At 37.4% G+C, this 20,218-nt stretch overlaps 3 protein-coding genes across 3 annotated transcripts; 2 read left to right on the top strand and 1 right to left on the bottom strand.

Annotated features, from left to right (window-relative positions):
• The first annotated feature begins 4,834 nt into the window (after positions 1-4,834).
• On the top strand, positions 4,835-7,798 carry LOC111492456 (protein terminal ear1-like). The gene is made up of 5 exons (XM_023141799.1): positions 4,835-5,843; positions 6,156-6,876; positions 7,013-7,132; positions 7,208-7,349; positions 7,428-7,798. The coding sequence occupies exons 1-5, from the start codon at positions 5,120-5,122 to the stop codon at positions 7,779-7,781; spliced, it is 2,061 nt and encodes a 686-aa protein (XP_022997567.1). The 5' UTR covers positions 4,835-5,119; the 3' UTR covers positions 7,782-7,798.
• Positions 7,799-11,570: 3,772 nt separating this feature from the next.
• On the top strand, positions 11,571-13,029 carry LOC111492745 (protein JINGUBANG-like). The gene has a single exon (XM_023142185.1). The coding sequence runs from the start codon at positions 11,620-11,622 to the stop codon at positions 12,922-12,924; it is 1,305 nt and encodes a 434-aa protein (XP_022997953.1). The 5' UTR covers positions 11,571-11,619; the 3' UTR covers positions 12,925-13,029.
• Positions 13,030-16,638: 3,609 nt separating this feature from the next.
• On the bottom strand, positions 16,639-19,371 carry LOC111492584. Its single transcript, XM_023141935.1, has 3 exons — positions 18,866-19,371; positions 18,542-18,789; positions 16,639-17,827 (listed from the first exon to the last, which is right to left on the bottom strand). Exons 1-3 carry the CDS (start codon positions 19,253-19,255, stop codon positions 16,804-16,806), a joined length of 1,662 nt encoding a protein of 553 aa, XP_022997703.1. The 5' UTR covers positions 19,256-19,371; the 3' UTR covers positions 16,639-16,803.
• Positions 19,372-20,218: the final 847 nt, after the last annotated feature.

Here is a 20,218-nt window from a genome sequence, read left to right as displayed (position 1 = left end):
AAAAATTGCTCAGAAAACGGGTATTCTTTCTTCATCCTGTTCACACTCTACCTGCTTGGGAAGTGGCTAATGCAGACCTGCTGGTGGGATTGCTTCATACCGGTGGTACGTTTGGACTAGCTCAAAGGTATAAATCTTACTTTAATCACTGAAAAGTGTGTCCCTAAATAGTAGACAATCCAATTCTCTCGCTTCGTAATAATCAACTTTAGAAAATGGAATGAATTGGAATCAAAATATAGAGATTAAAATTCGAAGTTACCCTTTACTTTCCTACCTTTTAGATGTTAAATAGAGCAGATGAAAAGTAGATGAGTTCATGGTTGATGAGTTAGTTGACATTTAGAATCGGAACAAAATATTGTTTACCTTTTAGATGATGAATAGAGTAGATAAAAAATTTAGATGGGTTCATACTTGATGAGTTAGTTGACATTTAGAGTCGGAATTTAGCTGAACAAAATATTGTTTGAACTTTTTAGAATGTCTCATACCAATAGAGATGTATTCCTTACTCATCTTCTAAATTAACCAATGTGTGACTCCCTCCTAACTATCTCGAACAAGTAAAACACATATTTAGCCTATATTGTTTTGGGTTGCTTTTTTAGGTGTGTTTTTTTTGTTTGTTGTTTGGGAGGGGAGGGATGGGGTGAAAGAATGGAGTGTGTGGTAGCAGTTTGTGTCTTGAAAATTCTCATCAATGTCTGATGTCCTTGTGAGTGAGCACAAAACAAAAGTGCCTCGTCCTAGACTTACTACAAGTAATTAATATGTGTTGATAATAGTAGTAATAGGGTTGTGTAGTGGAAATAGTTTGAACAGTGGTGGTGGTGGTGAGTAGTATTGTTGTGGTTGAAAGTTGAAGGGCTTAGTACTACAACACAGTAACCTTCATAGGATTGGTGGGAAAGGAAGGAAGCAGAGGCAGAGGAAGTTAACACAAACAGGACATCCCTTTCAATTACTTTTTGCAACCCAAGAAAACAAAAGGATTGGAGTTTGGACTTTACACACAGAACATAAAGCGAGTGGATGAGATGGTGGCCCATGAATCATGTGGCGCTATTGGGGAACACAGCCTGGTTATTAGCTACTACGACACATCAAACCATTTTAATACCTATCCATTTCTCGTCTTCTTTTGAATCTCCTCTCATTTAACCAACCACTTTTCACAAAACTATCCCTCAAAACACAAAGATATCAATTACAATTACCATCTTAAATATCACGAATTAATCTTCCACCTTGCCATTGTTGAATTTAAATATGTATATGTAGTGTATTGTTTTATTAGGTTAAATTAATAAAATACCTCTGAATGGTTCGAGGGCTACATAGGCTTATGGGGAGGCTCTATAGTGTATTTTGTTCGAGAGAAGGATTGCTGAGGATTGTCGAAGGCTCCATAGGCCTCAAGAGAGGCTCTATAGTGTACTTTGTTCGAAGGGAGGGTTGTTGGGAGGGAGTCTCACGTTAACTAATTTAGAAAATGATCATGAGTTTATAGGTAATAATACTATCTCCATTGGGTATGAGATATTTTGGAGAATCTCAAAGCAAAGTTGTGAGAGATTATGCTCAAAGTAGACAATATTATACTATTATGAAGACTTATGGTTTCTAGAATGAACTTTGGATTTTGTCCTAAAAATACTCTTAATTTTTTTTTTTAAACAATACTATGTACTTTTGGATGATTTTTTTTTTTTTTTTTGTTAAAAAATACTCTTATTATTAACTCGGTTTAGAAAATGCCTATAAATTTTTAAAAGTATAATTAATACCTCTAATTTTTATATAAAAGTTTTAGAAGTTCTTTTTATATAAAGTTTAAAATATTTTTAACATCAAATTGAAAAGATGAAGATAGATAATATATGAAAATCTATCTTTTCAATTTTTAAGGGTATGATGTTAAAAATATTTTAAACTTTTTTTTAAAAGTTTAAGGACATTAATTCTATTTTGAATGTTTATAGATATATTTTTAAAAATTTATTAAAAAATTCAAATGTATTTTTCAAACAAAATATAAACCATTTTCATCTCAAACTAACTAAAACGAGTAATTTTCTTTTAAAATTTAATATTGTTTTTAAAATTTTTGGAGGTTGAAAGTACAAATTTAAATATTTTTATTAATTTAGCTTGTGTGTTCTTTTGTTGCCGCATTGTTTTTGTTTACATTTTCTTTGGGGGTTAGAAATATATATATATATATATATATATATATATATATATATATATATATATATATATGTTTATTATTTTTCTTTTCTCACTTTAGGAAACATTTTTGTGATCGTGTGCAAGATTTTAGGAAGAAAATAATTTAATATTTCTTCTTTCCAGTTTTGAGAAGCATAAATAAAAGTATTATTAGTTTATGTAAATAATATGTAATAAACATAAAATTAAGGAATACAACATACTAAAAATATAAACATAATAATACTGCTAATTTCCAACTATAAATATTTAGTCGAATCTCAACTATTAATAATTAATATACGAAACACGTTATAATTAGCACACTATTATATTATGTTATGAATAATTTAATTTGAAATTATATTTCCTGAAATATTATATTTATTTTTTTAATGTTGAAATAATTATTTAAAATAAATATGTTGAATTGAAGGATAGTAAAAAATGATATAATATTGTCAATTTTAAACATAAGCTCTCGTGGCTTTGTTTTGGGCTTCTTCAAAATACCTCATACCAATAGAATAATATTTTTTGATTATAAATTTATCATAAATTAGTTGAGGTAAGACTTTCATCCAACAAAAGAAATCCTAAATGTCAAAGAGAAGTTCGAAATTTTAGAGTTTATTAGATACATAATAATCTTGTATTTGGGTGGGTTAAATTTCCTCTTTCACTAGGTAACATCCTTTTCACCCTACGGTAAAATTTATGGAGTGGAGGAGTAAAAATTCATAGCCATATTATACAAATTCATTCCCAATTATAGTCCCTTTCCTTAAAATTTCCCTCAGTTTTCTTTAAATAATCAATTTTTTTTTATATATAAAAGAACAACAAAATTGGGAAACTGAGGGTTAGAGAATCTGTATTAAAGAAAACGAAGAGAGAAAATTATAATAAACTTTATTTATTTAATTTATTTTGACAATAATTACATAAAAAATTTAGATAATATAACAAAAACACGTGGAAAATAGTAAGCCTAGAAAATAAAATGTTAAATTCCTACAAAATTAGAAGAAAAACACGTGGAAAATAGTAAGCCTAGAAAACTAGAGAGAGAAAGAGAAGAGGTTTTCCAGTTTTAAGGACAGTACAATCTGGGGAGTGGGTTTGTCTCTTTATTTTGTATATTAATACCATATTTTGTGGATAATAGAGCCCCATTTTACACTATGCTTTTATTTTTTTATTTTTTTATTTTTATATTAACACCTTTATTAAATTACTAATTTATGCCCTCATCTTTTTTATTTTATGTTTATTCCACTTCTAATTTTTTTTAAATATTAAATAATATTTCTTTTATTTATTTTACGTCTATTTCCTTCCATTTTTGGTGCTATAAGTTTTTACATTTCAAATTTAAAACAAATATTTGAAATATGTATCGAATTACAAAAACAAAAACAAATTTTTAAAAATTATATTTATTATAATTATTATCATTTAAGTTGGATTATAAAGTGAAAGAGGCAAGAGCTTTGAATTGGGGAGGCCTACTTACTCACTCCCCACACCTTCCCACCTTGGCTATTGTCTTTCTCAAACTCACTTCAATTCCTTCCATTCCCGAGCGGAATCAGATGCGTCTCTATCTTTTTCGAATATTTTATATTTAAGTTTGAAGAGATTTTAATTATTAATATAATATGTATTGAAATAAATAGGATTTGTTTAAATAATTAAAAAAAAAATAAACAATCAAACCCGCTAACCCAACTTGAAAACCCTCTCAATAGAGGATTGTGACTAATAATTTATTTATGTGATAGATTATGGTATATTATTGAGCAAACGACTCTTGTTGGTTGTAGGAGTTAGACAACTCCAACTACACCCATAACTTCAATGGTTAATCAAGCAAGTCCGTTTGTTGAAGTACCTAGAACACCTAAAGACACCCGGTACAATAGCCTTGATAAAGACACCACCTCAAGATATACCTTATGATCGAAGTTTTTTGATTAAGGAGAGTGGAGACATGCATGATTTTACGAGACTTGAACCACTTAAAGATAGTAGAGTAGTAGATTATGAGACAGCTAAGTGTGGTGGTTGGAACTAGTCTAACCAATCCAAAATTTTGAATTAGCAACACAATCGGGGTCGAGCCGGAAAGGAATTGGTGCATGGGTGTGTATTTGCATGGGACCTATATTAATTTCAGAAGCATGCAAATATATAAATATATAAATATATATATATATATTAAAAAGAAAAATACAAAGGAACTGGTAAAAGAAAATCTCAATAATTGAACCAAATAAGAAAAATTTAGATTGGGAGAAGAAATAGATAAATAAATAAATAAATAAACAAATAAATTTTGAAAAAAAAAAAAAAAAAAGGGGTCAAGAAGTACGAGTAGTCAAAAACAACAACCTGAAAAAGGCACTATTGGGCACCCGACGCAATTTTAATTATTATTTGTCCTCGTGTGCAAGACTTCCACCTTCATCCCTCATCGGCTCCACGTGTAGGGCTGTGGGTTAATCACGAAGCATCTCGAGGGGCATTCCCGTCATTTCGTCTTCGTCTTTCCAGAGAGCAAAGGACATTTTCATGGACCTTGGCCCCAAAAGGTGGATTATACAGAGAAAGTAAACAACCAAAACCCTTCCTCTCTCTGCTCTGCTTTTTTCCACTCAACTTTTTCACACTCAGATACCGTAGCCTTCGGACACAAATCCACACCGTTTTTCTACCATTGTTTTCAAACCCCAAACCCCAGAGAATCGGAAACAGAGACGCCGACGCCGACGCCGACGCCGACATACACTCTAGTCCTATTCCGCCATGTCCTTAACTTGAGTAACAACCAACCACACACACAGAAAACAGCCATTTTCTCCGTTTCCGTCCGACCCACTTTCTTGTTTTCTTTCCACGGCCCATGGCGGAGACCGGCGTCTACGGCCGTTTTCCAGGGAGTTTGGACCCGACAGCCCAAGAGTTTCGGCCGAGATATTCGACCACTGTGTTTATGCCGCAACCCCACCAGGTTTTCTTTCCGTACTCCTCGCCATATCCACCAATCGGTGATGTCCCTCTTCTGCCGTTCTGCGAGGGTGATGTAGGTTACGCGCCGTTTCCAACTCCGGCGCCGGCGTACATACCAGTGCGGTCGCTAGGACAGGCGGTGTCGTCGGTTGCGACTCGGTCGTTGGTGGTGAGTTTAGTTCCTTGCGATGTAAGCGAGACGATGGTGAGAAGAGAATTGGAGGTGTTTGGGGAGGTTCGAGGAGTGCAAATGGAAAGGGTGAAGGAAGGGATTGTAATCGTCCATTTCTATGACATTCGGCACGCCGAGAGGGCCTTGCGAGAGATTCGGGATCAGCACATGCACCATCAGTGTCGCCTTCGTAACTATTTTAACAACAACAACAACAACAATAACCGTTTCTTCTTTTCAAATTCCGCTCCTCAATTCCCTGATTTCCCTCTCCCTCGTCCTTCTCCGGCGCCTGGCCTCATCGCCGGCCATGCTGTCTGGGCCCAGTTCGTCGTTCCGGCCAGTAATGCTGTTCCGGCTGGGAAGAATCAGGGAACTATCGTCGTCTTCAATTTGGACTCCACTGTTTCCACTTCCTGTCTCAGAGAAATCTTCGAGGCTTTTGGTATTCTATTCAACTTCTTCTTTCTGGGTTTGTTCTTTGATTTTTGTTTGTTCGTAAGGGATCTGAATACGACGTGTTTTTGGGGTTTGTTTTGCTTGTGGGTTAGATTTGTGGGGACTGGAATGTGGGGTTTATTCATTTATATTTATATTTATATTTATCTTAATCTTTGATGGGTCTCTTTTGCTTACTTTCTGTCTATTCTCTTTGTCTGACTACAACAAAATCTTTATAAACATGAAATGAACTCTTCTTACTTTTCTTATTTGAAATCTCTTCTGTTCATCGCTGGTGTTTCTGTTTAATTTGAAGGTCCTGTTAAGGAGTTAAGAGAGACGCCATTGAAGATGCAGCAAAGGTTCGTTGAGTTTTTCGACATTAGGGATGCTGGGAAGGCTCTAAAGGAGATGAATGGAAAGGACATCAATGGGAAATCAGTAGTGATTGAGTTCAGTCGGCCGGGCGGCCATGGCAACAAGTTTTTCAATGCTAACTTGACCGCTCCGGCCATCTGCGGCTCGAATAATATATACTCTAGAAGTCTGAAGTCCCCACCCCCTCAGCCTCCGCCGCCACCGCCTCCTCCCACGCCGCCGAGGAATTTCTCAGGTGGGGCAGCTTCAAATGTTCCGCCGCGCTGGTATTACTCAAAACCCCATAGTTTCTCTAGGAAACTGAATCCGCGGAAGGGGAGTCGAAGCCCGAGAAACCCCAGGAAGGGGTTGGAGTCCGTCGATGTGAATGGAAAAATGGCGTCTCTCGATTTGGAAGGCGGCGGTGCGTGCAATAAAATCGACGAGAGAGAATCGTGTGAGACATTGAGAAAGAATTCAAAGATCAGCCACAGTAGTCCCGCTGTTGCTGCCGACCAACAGCCACAGCAGCTGCAGCCCAGTAGGAATAAGCTAAGGAAATGTAGACAATCCAGGAAGTTCGACTCTCGATTCCTTATAAACGACAACAACATGGTGGAATCCGATTGCAGAGATTCAAGAACCACTGTGATGATCAAGAACATCCCCAACAAGTACAGGTTCGAGAAGAAAACAACCAATTTCGCTTCAAATTTCAACTGCTACGTTTTCAAAAATTTATGGGTTGTTTTTAATTTCTGTAATTAGACATGGGTATCTTTTTTTTATTGGTATAGTTGTCTGACTTGGGTGCAGTCAGAAGTTGTTGTTGAACATGTTGGACAACCACTGCATTCACTGCAACGAGCAGATGGGCGACGGGCATAGCCAGCCACTTTCCTCCTACGATTTTGTATATCTACCCATTGATTTCAAGTGAGTAATTGTGTGTATCTATTTCAAGAACTACTTCAAAATGATGCATATGAGAGCGGTGATTATGATTTGCAGCAACAAGTGCAACGTTGGATATGGGTTTGTAAACATGACCTCGCCGGAGGCCACATGGAGGCTGTACAAGGCGTTTCATCTTCAACCTTGGGAGGTTTTCAATTCCAGGAAAATCTGTGAAGTCACCTATGCCAGAGTTCAGGTGTCTGATGATCATGGATTCTTGTTTGTTTTGTTTTGTTTTATGGGTTTTTTTTAATATTTGAGACAAAATCTGAAGGGACTGGAAGCACTAAAGGAGCACTTTAAGAACTCAAAGTTTCCATGCGAGATGGACCACTACCTGCCAGTGGTGTTTTCACCGCCTCGGGACGGGAGGGAACTGACGGAGCCACTGCCCATTGGCGGCCAGAAGCAGCAGCCTATCACCATTGGCCTCTCGACTACTCCATCTTCTGGCAGCGAAGATGATGGGGCTGCTGCAACTGCGACAACAGTGGTTGACCAACAGGAGGAAGCCGTGAATGGAAGCAGCAGCAGCAGCAGTGGCAGCAGCATTGGGTGCAGTAGTAGTAGCCAAAGGTGCGGTGGCGTTGATGAAGAATACGACGGTGATCAGTATGAAGTATCCTAAAAATGGGTACAAAATGTTGATAGAAAGAAAGAAAGAAAGAAAGAGAAGGAAATGTTAGTGTGAGTGGTGGTGCAGCAGCAAGCACAGCTACCACTTGGGTTGGGTGACTTGCCTGGTTGGCGCCAATGGGTTCTTCCACATAGCAGCAGCAGCAGCAGCAGCCAGGTTGGTGGAAGGAAGGTGAAGGCTTTAATTTGGGTCTTTTCCTTGTATTAATTTCCTCCCCCATGCCTTACACACACTATTTGTGGCAAAAGTCCGTCCCCAAAAGAGGCATCATCATCGCATCCCTCTTTGTTTCTTTGCTGTTTATGTCTTATGTTGTTTATGTCTTACGTTTATGTTCATTTTGATCGACATAATATGATTATGTTTCTTTCCTTCTGATCTCCTAATCTTTTACTCCCACACCAACCCATGGATATTTCTAAAATGTATACTCTTCCCGTCGTGGAGTTGAATCTCTTGAATCAATCCAAAGATTCGGCGAGTAATCTAAATAGGTTATAAACTTCCATTTTAAACATTCACTCGTCACAATGCATTCTAATTTGATGACATTGAAGAGTAGGGAGGGTAATTTACATTTTGGTGGTGCCATGTCAGTGAATGCAGTGGGGTTATGACACGTGGACCAGGTGATGCAGCCCACGTCATGGGTAATGTATTATATGGATATGGATGTGGGAGTGAGTTTCAATGTAATTTGAAATTGCTGACACAGAAGAACCCCCTTTATTCATATTAAGGTTTATTTATTATTTTTATTTCTTTTATTTCTTTTGGGTTTTTGGGGTTCCTCATAATTGACAAAACAAACGCTGTAATTAATGCCACCCACTATTCTTTTATTTATTTATTTATTTATTTATTTATTTATTTAAATAATAAATAATAATGATGTGGAAATTAAAGATTTGATGAAACTAGGAACTCTATCCTAACCATGTGGGGTTGTGTGTGTGTGTGTGTTTGCGCCTATTTTCAAAGTGTTTTGTGTTTGTGTGTTTTTTTTATACACCCAAGACCGCACGCTCGCCCACTCTCTTTCTTTAATCCCTCCTTTCACTCAAATTTAATCTCTACGTCTATATTCAACCTGGATCAATCTAACTCGAACTTGAACTACAGTGATTGGGTTGGGTTGGGTTGAATTAACATTTTGAATAGGGTTGGATTCATTTCTTCTTAACCTGAACCGAATCGATTCGATTTCAGGTTTGTGGTAAACCCTAAAAGAGTCTTTTCTATGTTTTATTTCTTAGATTAGAGCTTTAAACTTTCATATTTGAAGATATAGGTTAAAGGTTAGTACTTTGACTAGATTTTTTAAGTTTCGAAATTCAGATTGAGACGAAGAAACAAAAACAAAAATACAAGACGAAACCCACATGCACAACAACATATACTTACCGACCGACGCACTTAGAGGGAGGTGTACATTCGTTCCCTTTTTAACACGTGATGCAATTCTGTTGGCAAGATTACGAATCATGTCAGGTCATTTGAATCCTCCCAATGGTTCTGGTAGCGACGTGTGTACTCTTTTGCGCTCGGGGCGCATCTCTGTTGTTTTGCGACATGTGTCCCTACATACTCTTTTGCGCTCGGGGCGCATTTCTAGATTTATTTTATGATTTGGATTCTTTTTCTTTAGTTCCAAAATCCTTATGAACAATGCCGCCTCCATACCCATCGCCCACTCACCTCCGCCAGCCCATTCTATTCCAAAAAAATGGGCTTGCAACCAGTGCTTTGGATAGCCTAGTCCAACATGCCTTGGAATAGATGATGGTTACTTTTTAAGCACTTAGAAGGTCGTTCTAAACACGATGATCGTCTTCGTACACTGCCCGTTGGTGTATTTGTCGATCTAAGTCGATGATAATAAATGCAAGAAGAAAACTCTGCCTTTAAGTTCTAAACCAACCACATGATATTGATAGCATGTGATGGAAGTATAGGCACCAAGCCCTGCATTTCTTTAGAGAAAGACAAGACAATGACTTTAAACGACATTAACATGTTAGTGTTAAACAATCAAATCATGTTGGATGGTTCATGTTGATCACCAAAAGCATACATCAAATTTGACATGATCTAGGTTCATGAACAGTGACTTCTTTAATTCTCTAAATAAAATATGGGATCCTTATTTAGAAGTAAAAAACAAAAGGGATAGTGTTGAAACTTCCTGTTCTTCTGTCATGGAGTTGAATTTTCAGAGGAATCTTCATATGTTTTGAGCTCAAAACAAAACAAAACATACCCATAAAACTTTGTTCCCCATTGTCATCTTCTCAATGCAACAATGTTTTGTCAAACTTATGAACAGAAATGTTCTCTCTCGTTTGTTTTTTGGCGTTTAGAGATGTTCACAGGATAGAAACCGCCTTTTTCATTCTTATCTTCATGAAATTCTCTATTTATTTTTGTGGGAATCAAAGACGAGGATTTTCTACAAAGAATTCTTCCTTTCATTTTTTGCATATATATTTTTAAATATATACAAAACTAACTTATTGTATATAAAAGTGGAGTGAGGTGAGAATAGAACAGAGTTAAGGATGGAGAGACGGGAACATAATCTTGGTCCCCGTTTAGCTAACGAGGAATAATCTCTTCCTACTCCTCCTCCACTCTTAGCTGCCTACGACTAGTATATATTGTTTGCTTTGACTTCTAAATCCACGTCTAACAGATATGCATCGTCATCAACTTCACAATTTTAAAATATGTCTACTAGAGAAAGTTATACACACGTTTATAAAAACATGTTTTATTACTCTCTTCCATCGATATGACTTGATTTTATCCGTGGCCGTCCTTGGCTCTTAAGAGCTTATTATCTCAACAGAAAATATCTGTTGGACTGTTGATTAATAGAAGGGGGGAAATTTGGGTTCAATTTCGTACAATAATTAATGTAAAAATATAATTGAGAAAATGGTCCCCATGCAATAAATAATCACATCTTCCAACTACATATTCATAGAAATAATAAACCCACATTAATTATCATAAATTTGAAACAGATTATAACATATATTAATCTATTTATCCTATAAAATCCAAATAATGATTATAATCTACGAGGAAATTCCAAAACCAGATTCTTAAGCATGGGTCATTTAAAAAAGTACCGAGAACGGTCGAGAAAATATACTTTATAAAATGATTGGAGGTCTCATTTATGTTACGTCCTTACATCATGTTCGTCTGTGTTTATTGAGCTATCTTCACTTTAATGTTATGTAGTTTGCTTTCGAGTGAAAACATAGCTTGAAATTTTTTTTTTTTTTTTTTTTTTGAAACATATAAATAATTCACGTTAATTAATTTAATTTTAAAAAAATTAAAACTCTAAATAGGTTAATAATCTATTAAATATAATATTTTGAGGGTCCCACTTGTTGTAACAAAATGGGCCTCATCTGGGCCCACAATGAGAGGGGTATTTAGGAAATTTCAAACAAAAGAAAAATCTGTATTCCCATTGCCGCGAAGCTCAACGTCCACTTGCCTCACCTTGACTGTCACCTTCCTCTCAGTCTTCCGTTACCTTTTAAGCTCAACAAATTACCATTTTCTTTTATTTTTAATTATTAATGACCCTCTTTTTCTTATTCCGAAATTGACCCTACGCTGCCTTCATTCTTTCTTACATCGGACGCGCCGTATAGTGAGGACAATCCCTTATCATCTCCACGTGGCACTCTCTCATTGGACATCTCCTACACTCTTTTTTGTTCCTCTATTTATACCTTTCCCTAACTCGGAGTCATCACCATTTCTTCATCTCCTCCCCTTTTCCTCTCTTCCACTCTTCCTCGCCGGCATGAGGCTCCGATCATGGCTACTCCCCTGCTCCACCGCCGCCAAACCCAGTTGTAACAAACCGCCTGAACCCTCCTCCTCCTCCTTCTACTTAAGTTCCGACGGAAGCAGTCTTTCAGAAATGTCGGCCAATTGTTCGTCATCGTTGACGTCGACGCCTAGTTCCGACACTAGCTATTCCAGTCTCCAAACGAATCTCTCCCTTCAATCTCTACCGTCCATTCCATCACTTCAAAAACTCCCCACCATCACCGATGCTTTACCCGTCTCTGTTTCTCAACACCACCTCGCCTCTTTCAAGCTCCCAATCTCCCATCTCGCCGTCCATGGCGCCTATCTCTACGTCGCCACCGCTCATGAAATCAACGTCTACGATCGAATCACTTTCTCTCACCTTACCGCATTCAACGATCGAGATTCATCCTCTGGTTCTGTAAAGGGAATATCCTTTCTACGCCGCGAAATCCTCACTTCTCACCAAGACGGCAAAATCCGCGTCTGGAATTTGAGTGAAAACAACAAACAATTCAAATTGGTCAACACTCTCCCTACAGTCAATGACCGTCTCCGCCGATTTATACTCCCGAGTAATTACGTCAACGTCCGTCGTCACAAAAAGGTTCTCTGGATTCAACACGCTGACGCCGTTACTGGACTGGCCGTCAACGGCGACTCTGTTTACTCTGTTTCTTGGGATCGGAGTTTGAAAGTCTGGCAAGGCTCTAACCACCGCTGTGTCGAGTCCGTGAAAGCAGCGCACGAGGACGCCATCAACGCGGTAGCCGTTTCCGCCGGGGGAACTGTGTACACAGGTTCAGCCGATAGAAAAATCCGAGTGTGGGCGAAACCGGAGACGGAGAAGCGTCATGTACTAGTGGCGACATTAGAGAAGCACAAATCGGCAGTAAATGCATTGGCATTAAACGAGGAGGGTTCGTTGCTTTTCTCGGGGGCTTGTGATCGTTCCGTTCTGGTTTGGGAAAGAGAAGACAGTGCAAACCACATGGCGGTGATCGGCGCATTGAGGGGTCACAGAAACGCGATTCTGTGTTTGATCTACGTGTCGGATTTGTTGTTGAGTGGGTCCGCAGATCGGACGGTGAGGGTGTGGCAACGTGGAGCAGATGGGAGTTTCAACTGCTTGTCAGTACTGGAAGGTCATAAAAAAGCGGTGAAATCGCTGGTGGTAGTATCGGAAGGGGAGTCGGACGGCGTCGTATCAGTGTGCAGCGGGAGTCTGGACGGAGAGCTGAAATCCTGGAAACTCTCATTTTCGCCCAATTCGAATATTATGAATTGCAGATAATGGATTAGGAACAAATTTTTTCTTTTTATTATTTTTTTGTTTTAATAATTTTCCAATTTTTGCATGTTTATATTATCAAGGTAATCGATATGGTCATTTTCGTCCTCTCTCGAGTTCAGACCAATCGCACCGAACATCATAAGTTTACAAGTAAGAAATATAATGTCTTCAATATTTATTAATTTATTTATAAGAAAAAGTAAAATTATATAATTTTAACAATATATTATAAAATTGAGGTCTCACAAGTTGGTATATATAATATATATATATATATAAAGAAAGGTGTAGAAGCAAAGATAATATCCATATGAGTTAGATGGTGAAAGACTTTTTGGGTTTGATAGAAAAAAGACAAAAAAAAAAAAAAAAAATTCCAATTGCCTTCTAGCTGGCCTGCCGCTTCATAAATAGTAATTTTTTATTTTTTAAATATTTCATTATATATATATATAACCTATAAAATTGAATTGTATTTTAAACTAGTTTATTTGATATAATATTAAAAAATTAAAAGATGTATTATATTTATTTTTTTTAAAGGAGGTCGTAATTCAATTAATGAGTGATTTAATAATAGAAATTAATAACTAATCTGTTCTCGAAGAAAGTGGATTTTGTCCTCTACCTCTCACCATTTATATATCCCATGTACTTAAATATTTTGGTTGGACTGTGGAGCATCTGGCATTGCTTGATGAGCTTAATTACTTAATTAATTCTTAATTAGCAACCAAAAGTGGCCTTCATTCCTCTTTAATTAACATCACCGAGAGAGCTTAAAAGCTATTCGTTCTTTAATTATCAATCTTGGCCCACATGCTTCCCTGATCTTGCATGCCTCTCTCTCTCTCTCTCTCTCTCTCTCACACACACATATGTCTATTTAAAAATTTAAATTTGAGTCGGGTTGATATATTGTTTGTTTGGGTTAATCTAACAAACTCGGAAACGCGTACTTTTAATATTATTATGAAAATTAAGAAGAATTGTGATTTGTGATATTTGAACGAGATTTTAGTTACTAAACTAATATATATTGTGGATAAACAGTATTTTTTTTTAAAATAATTAAAATAATAAAAAAAACAATCCCACAACCCATATGGATGCATACTTTAAGGTGGTTTTTTCTATGTGGACTCTTTGATAAATGAATAAAAGGTGAAACACCCGGTATCCTCAAAAAGCAGATCACTAAGGTGACTCCTAACCTAAGCAGGAGGCTACCACAAATCCCTCACAAAGAAAATCACCGCTTAGATTAGATTCAAGTCATACGTAAGTAAGAAGAACTGGAAGTCTAAGTAACTTTGCAGCTCCAGCAATCTAAAAAGCTCACAATCCAATTGGAAGGATAAGATCTCTCTACTGGAATACCTTGTCCTGAATCCAAGCCACCCGATGCAGGTTGTAGGCAACCTTCTAACTCTCTACGTTTCAATCCACGAGGGGCGTACAAAGAGAAGAATATTTTTTTAATGGATATCCACACATCATCAAAATCTCCCGGATCAAAAAGTTTTCTCCATCCCTATTTTGCTCTTCAATCAATTGATGCTTTCAGTGAGACCTCAACTCGAACAGTTGTGAGCTAAACTAACTATACAAAGAGAGTCAATGTCTTCTATCTTAAAGTAAGCAAGGGATAGAAGTCGAGCACTTCAGTTCGGGTTGCCTGGATCACCAAATTAATTAATCTAATTTTCAATCAAACCTAACCCATATACACTCGTGAACGAACTTCTATTCAGTCGATATTCAAATATTTATATAATTTTTCGATAACATGTTCATGCATGGTAAATGGATGATGAGTGATGAATTATTGCGAGTGAGATAAATAATAAATAATAAATAATTAGAAGAAGCAATAGAATTAATTAAATAATTAAAGAGCTTAAGAGAGAGTTGACTATTAGAACCAAGTTGGAGAAAACAAATGCTGTTGACTAATTAAAGGAGGAAGCGATCCAGTTGGGTCAAACAATTAGTAAGTTAAATAGAATTAAATATGATTTATATAAGCTTTAAAAGACATGAAATATTGGTACTAGAAGCTTCCTAATATTATCAAATTAATCAAAAATCTATTTTGTTGTCTGTCTCTGACTAGGAAAACTTGGATCGACCAACACCCACCGATTAAAATAATATGAAAAAAAGAAAAGCCATTAGTGGTAGCTCCCCCAACTTGCCCACTTGCTCAAACACCTTCAAATTTCTCTATCACTTTCTTATGCTCTAAATGGATGCATGATCTAGCTCGAACCCTCGTATAGTCGTCGTGATCAATGGGTTGTCTCGATTCTTGGGTAAGGTAAGAGTTTCAAATTTGATTTTGCTTAGTTAATAATTCAGGTTCAGGATTTAGAACTTACGTTTAACACATGATCCAAATTTTGTGTTACAAATAGTATCAGAGCGGTACCTCTTTTGTAAGATGTAGTTTAGAGACGAACCAAGGTTGAAGCTAGTGGGTATATGACATCTGAGTAAAAGAGAGGTAAATGAATAAATTGAGACCACATCCAGAATTATGTGTTTTGTTTGAAGCAATTCTATATTAGGGAATATTCTGAGAATGCGATGCATGTGAATGAGAATAAAACACGCACGTTTTATTTTGAAGTTCCTATAGTTGAGTCATAACACACACGTCTTGTTGATATAAATATTAACTTTGAATTCTTTTAAGCCTTTCTTAATAATTCACTTCATATCCTCATAATCCCTTTTATTCCAACGCAGGATTGGTTATTCATATAACCCTTTCTTTCTCATTTAATATATATCCACCAACTTCCACCTTAGTTCGTCTTTAAACCACATCTTGCCTAAAGAAATTCTAATGTGGTCATATCACAGAGAAAAGTTATACACTCAATTCAAGCGAGGGTCCGCCTCTTGCATTGTTAAGAAATTTCAAACCACATTCTTGGTTACAGAGAATCAAAGAGAATCGGACGATCTTGCTTTGTGATTCAATTGGGTAGTTTAGAAGCTTAGAGCCTCATGTTCATCCCACTTGAAACGAAGAAATGGATACTTTGGAGTGATATCTACCGTACACTATTCACACCCACTAGCACTAGTAGAAAAGGTAAGATTATGGACCACGAACCATGATGGTATAAGGTATGGAACTCAATAATTAGCCGTGGTTAGTGGCGCCAAACTTCATGAAAGCACAAAAGATAAAGATAGAAGGATAAAAAGCAGGCGTCTTGGGTGTGTTCCTAAAGCCCTCTACAAAAACCAGCCTGTGTTCTTCATATCGTGTGGAAATTTGGTAGTTTTTCTTCTTATTTGCCGGAAAGGAACTCAAGTTGGCTGTGAATGGAATATATATATATATATATCAAAGTGGTGGGGCTTCCAAAGTACCCTATTCTTGACTTCATCATTCATTTCTCTCTTTTTCTTTGGATTCATATACCCATATACACACACTCGTTCGGTGGATGCTTTCTTTGAATTGTCGTGTCGTTCTAAATTTAGAAATTTAGCCTTATTAAATAAATCCGTATACTTCAGTCGTACCCTTTAGTTTTCTTTTTCCAAATTGAATTTTCTTCGTATTCTCTAGGACTTTGAATATTGTAAGATAAATCGTTCGTTGATTCAACCCATTAAGATTCTTCTTTTCAATGTAGACGGTATCAGCCAATACGTGTATAACTCAATAATAATTGACACGTCGTCTTCTTCTTCTTGACATGAAATTGCATGTAATGATTTCTATAATAATTAACAATTTTAAATCTTGATTATCATCAACCGCCCCTATAGCTCAGTCTTGTAAACTAAAGGACTGTAGTTCGATCCCGCATGGGGCATATTAGATTTATTCACATAAATTGAGCAAATCCCAAACAATTACTCTACAAACAACTTAGGCACAAGATTGAACGACAAAGAAGAACCCACCATACTAATCATCGACCTTGTTGTGTCAAAGCTTCTAGTACTATTAACGAGCTTGAACCATTGACTACTTGGGTCACACGACGAGTCCCGACTCAAGCATTTACAAGCGTTGGTGACAATTTCATTAGTGTTTGGGTCCACGTCCAAGCAAACCACGGAGCCATTGTCGAGTTTCGAAGAAAGATGCATCTTTGAATCAGAAACCATATCCCATTGAGCATTTGAGACAGTACATATTATCCCCAATCTCGGCTGCTTCCCCATTTCCTGCGCTTGTATGCAAAAGTATGTGCCTTTGAGAGTTAAAAACTTCTGCGGCGTGTAGTACCAAGGATCAGAATCGGCGCATGGGCCTAATCTTAATGGGTCCAATAGCGACGCTCTCCCAACGCATAGCCCTGTTGATGGGTGGAACATTACACTATAAGGCCTTCTTTCGGCTAGCCCTGGGCCTTGGAAGGGTGTCTGCAGGGCGGAGATCCTTTGGAGGAAGCTAGAATTTCTAGGATTACACCAATTCCAATCAAGCAACCCGTAGAACTCGTTCAACCCAACAACCCCTTCTCTCAAATAGTAGCTTCCAACGAGCGTCCACACCGCCCAATCGAGGTCGTACTCGGCTGCGACGCTCAGGAAGCAGCTTAGATACCTGTTGTCGTTCACGTTGGTGCCTCTTTGGTCGACTCCGAATTCGGTCAGAAACAGAGGCATCCCCTGTTCTAAGAGAAATCCGGACATTTTCATTAAGTTGTTTACTACTCTTCCGCAGACTTGATTTGGGTTGCCTGATTGCCATGAGGAGCCATCTGAAAATGCATACCAATGAACCTCGTACACTAATTTGGCTGTGAATGTGAGGTTTATGGGCTGGTTTTTGAGAAAAGATAAGTCCTTGTCGAAGCTTAGTCCTGAGAGAATTACAAGAACGTCTGGGTTTGCTGCGTGAACTGCCTCGGCTCCTCTTTGCATGTACCTTCCAACATTGGTTCATCACATTCATATGAAATTATGATCAAATCTTGTGTTCATATGATTTTAGTACAAACCCATTCCTTTTACTTTCGAGTTTATCTTTGTTTTTAATTTCATTTCTAAAGTTAAAAAAAAAAAAACTTAAATTATAAGTTTAGTGTATAAATGGGAATCCTACCTTTTCAAAAAAAAAGTAAAAAATTTAGGGACTAAATTGTAATTTTGAAAGTTTAGAGACCTAAACACGTGAATTAACCCCTAAACTTCTAATTTAAATATCAGCCATGTCTAATAAATAAGACATACACTGGGTTGAGTTGAGAAAATCTTTTAGACCAATTTGAAATTTTAGATTGGGTGAGGAATTGGTGATTAGAATAACCCGAACAGAGTTTACAACTCAATTCAAGTTGGGTTGGGTTAGATTGAGTAGTCAAATGGTTTTCTTTCTAATTATTTAAAAAACTTTATTAATATTTTTAATCTTAAACTAGGGTTGAGTTAGGTTGGATTGTAACCTTATTTTCAGGTTGGTTAGGGTTTAGGTGACCAAAATATATTCAGGGTTGATAATTTGGATTAGCTAGATTCTGAAATGACATGAATACCCTTACTAATAAACATATTTTTATCTAATTTTGACCCTAAAAATCAAATTTAGATAATTGATATTATAACCTATATATTTAAAAATGAAATTTGAAGTATATTGTACCTGTACCAATCGTTGACATTCTGCTTTGGGCCACGAAGCTCATTCCTAAGGCTCATACCAACAACATGGGCCACGCCGTTAAACATGGTGGCCATTCTAGTGAGCCCTTCGATCCACTTCTCCGGGTTGAAGTACTGATCCCCAAAGAACCCATTTCCGTCGAAGTTGCTGCAGCACCACCCTGGCTTGCTGATGTGATTGTCCAATACCACCATCAACTCCGCTTCCCCCAACCACCCCACCACCGCCTGCAATCCAATTTCAAAATCAAACCCATAATTCACCATATCCAAACATTTACAGAGAACCCCATTTACGATTTACCTCAAAAGCCTTTATGAGCGGAAGATCGATGATGAAGGGGTTATTGGCTTGGACTCCAGCGATGGCTTCCCTCAGACCCAGCCGCTGGAAAGACTGCCGGACGGTGAGGGAACTCAAAGACTCGTTCGTGGCTAAAAACAGTGGCCAAGTGAGCCTCACGCAGTTGAATCCTAATGACCCAATACGGTTTGTAATCTCGTCGATGGGCTGCTTCGAAAGCCCCTCCGCTACCACCGCCTCCAAATGCGACACCCAATTTACGCATCTTAGTTTCACTCTCTGCCCTTGTTCGTCCACGATCCACCGTGAATCGGTGTGCAACGGTAGCCCCACTGCCGCCTGAAGCCACAGGGCGGCGACAGAGCACAACAAGACCAGCCCCTTCATCATCGATCTTGATCCTATCCAGTTTCTTCCCCCATCTTCAATTCAACTACTGTGTGATTATTTTATAATTGGAGAAGTGTTGTAAGCCCCTTTTTGTTGTTTTTTCTAAAGCTTTGATGACGAGGCGTCTGAAAGGTACAGGCCTATTGAGCATTTGGTGGACTTCCAAGGCAATGCAATAAATTACAGAACCCTTTCAAGCCACTCTTTCTTTCCCTCTCATAGTTGCTTGGCTTGTCTGGCTGGGAAGCAACGTGAAGCTTGCAAAGGAACTGTTAGCTAATTTCTTGTATACACTCAACTCAGTTGAATCTTGATGAAATGATTTTTATCAACTAAGGTGTAAAATCATGGTTTTAAAGAACACATATAGAATCAATCACTCCCTAAGTTGAGTTGAAATTTATTATGAATTATAATCATTTAACCACCTTTATTATGAATTAAAAGGCCTAAAGTTTTATTTCCCAAATTTCCCTTTTTTTTCTTTATCCTATATTTCGAGAGAGGACAATAAGTTAATACCAATGGTACATTTTCAATTATCAAGTGTCATGATCTTGACACGCTCATGACCATCCTAAAGGAAAACTCAAACCCCTTATATATTTTTCGTCAACTTTGTGGCATTGTCAAACCTTAGGTGAGATTTATTTTTGCCAACCAAAAATCACTTGTGTGGAATTCAAACTTATTTGGCCACACACATCGTCTCCATGTGCATGTTCAATCATATGCGACACAACCGACGCCATTCGGCCCAACCATGTCTCGACTTGGGAATGAGGTCTCTCGATGCAATGTCGCATTCCATCTTCATCTCAGTTTCCAATTAACACTGCCCATATGCCTTCATGCCATCCTAAGTCATGGGGTGTTGTACCCATCACAACTTACTTAGTCATGCCATCCAGAACGGCTCACATGTGTCATTCATAATATCAAGACATTCTGGACATTTATCCA

This window comes from Cucurbita maxima, unplaced genomic scaffold (assembly GCF_002738345.1).
Source record: "Cucurbita maxima cultivar Rimu unplaced genomic scaffold, Cmax_1.0 Cma_Scf00001, whole genome shotgun sequence".
In the NCBI taxonomy this organism is placed as follows: Eukaryota; Viridiplantae; Streptophyta; class Magnoliopsida; order Cucurbitales; family Cucurbitaceae; genus Cucurbita; species Cucurbita maxima.
Note: the sequence above shows the minus strand (reverse complement) of the source record. Positions and strands in the feature narration are given on the sequence as shown.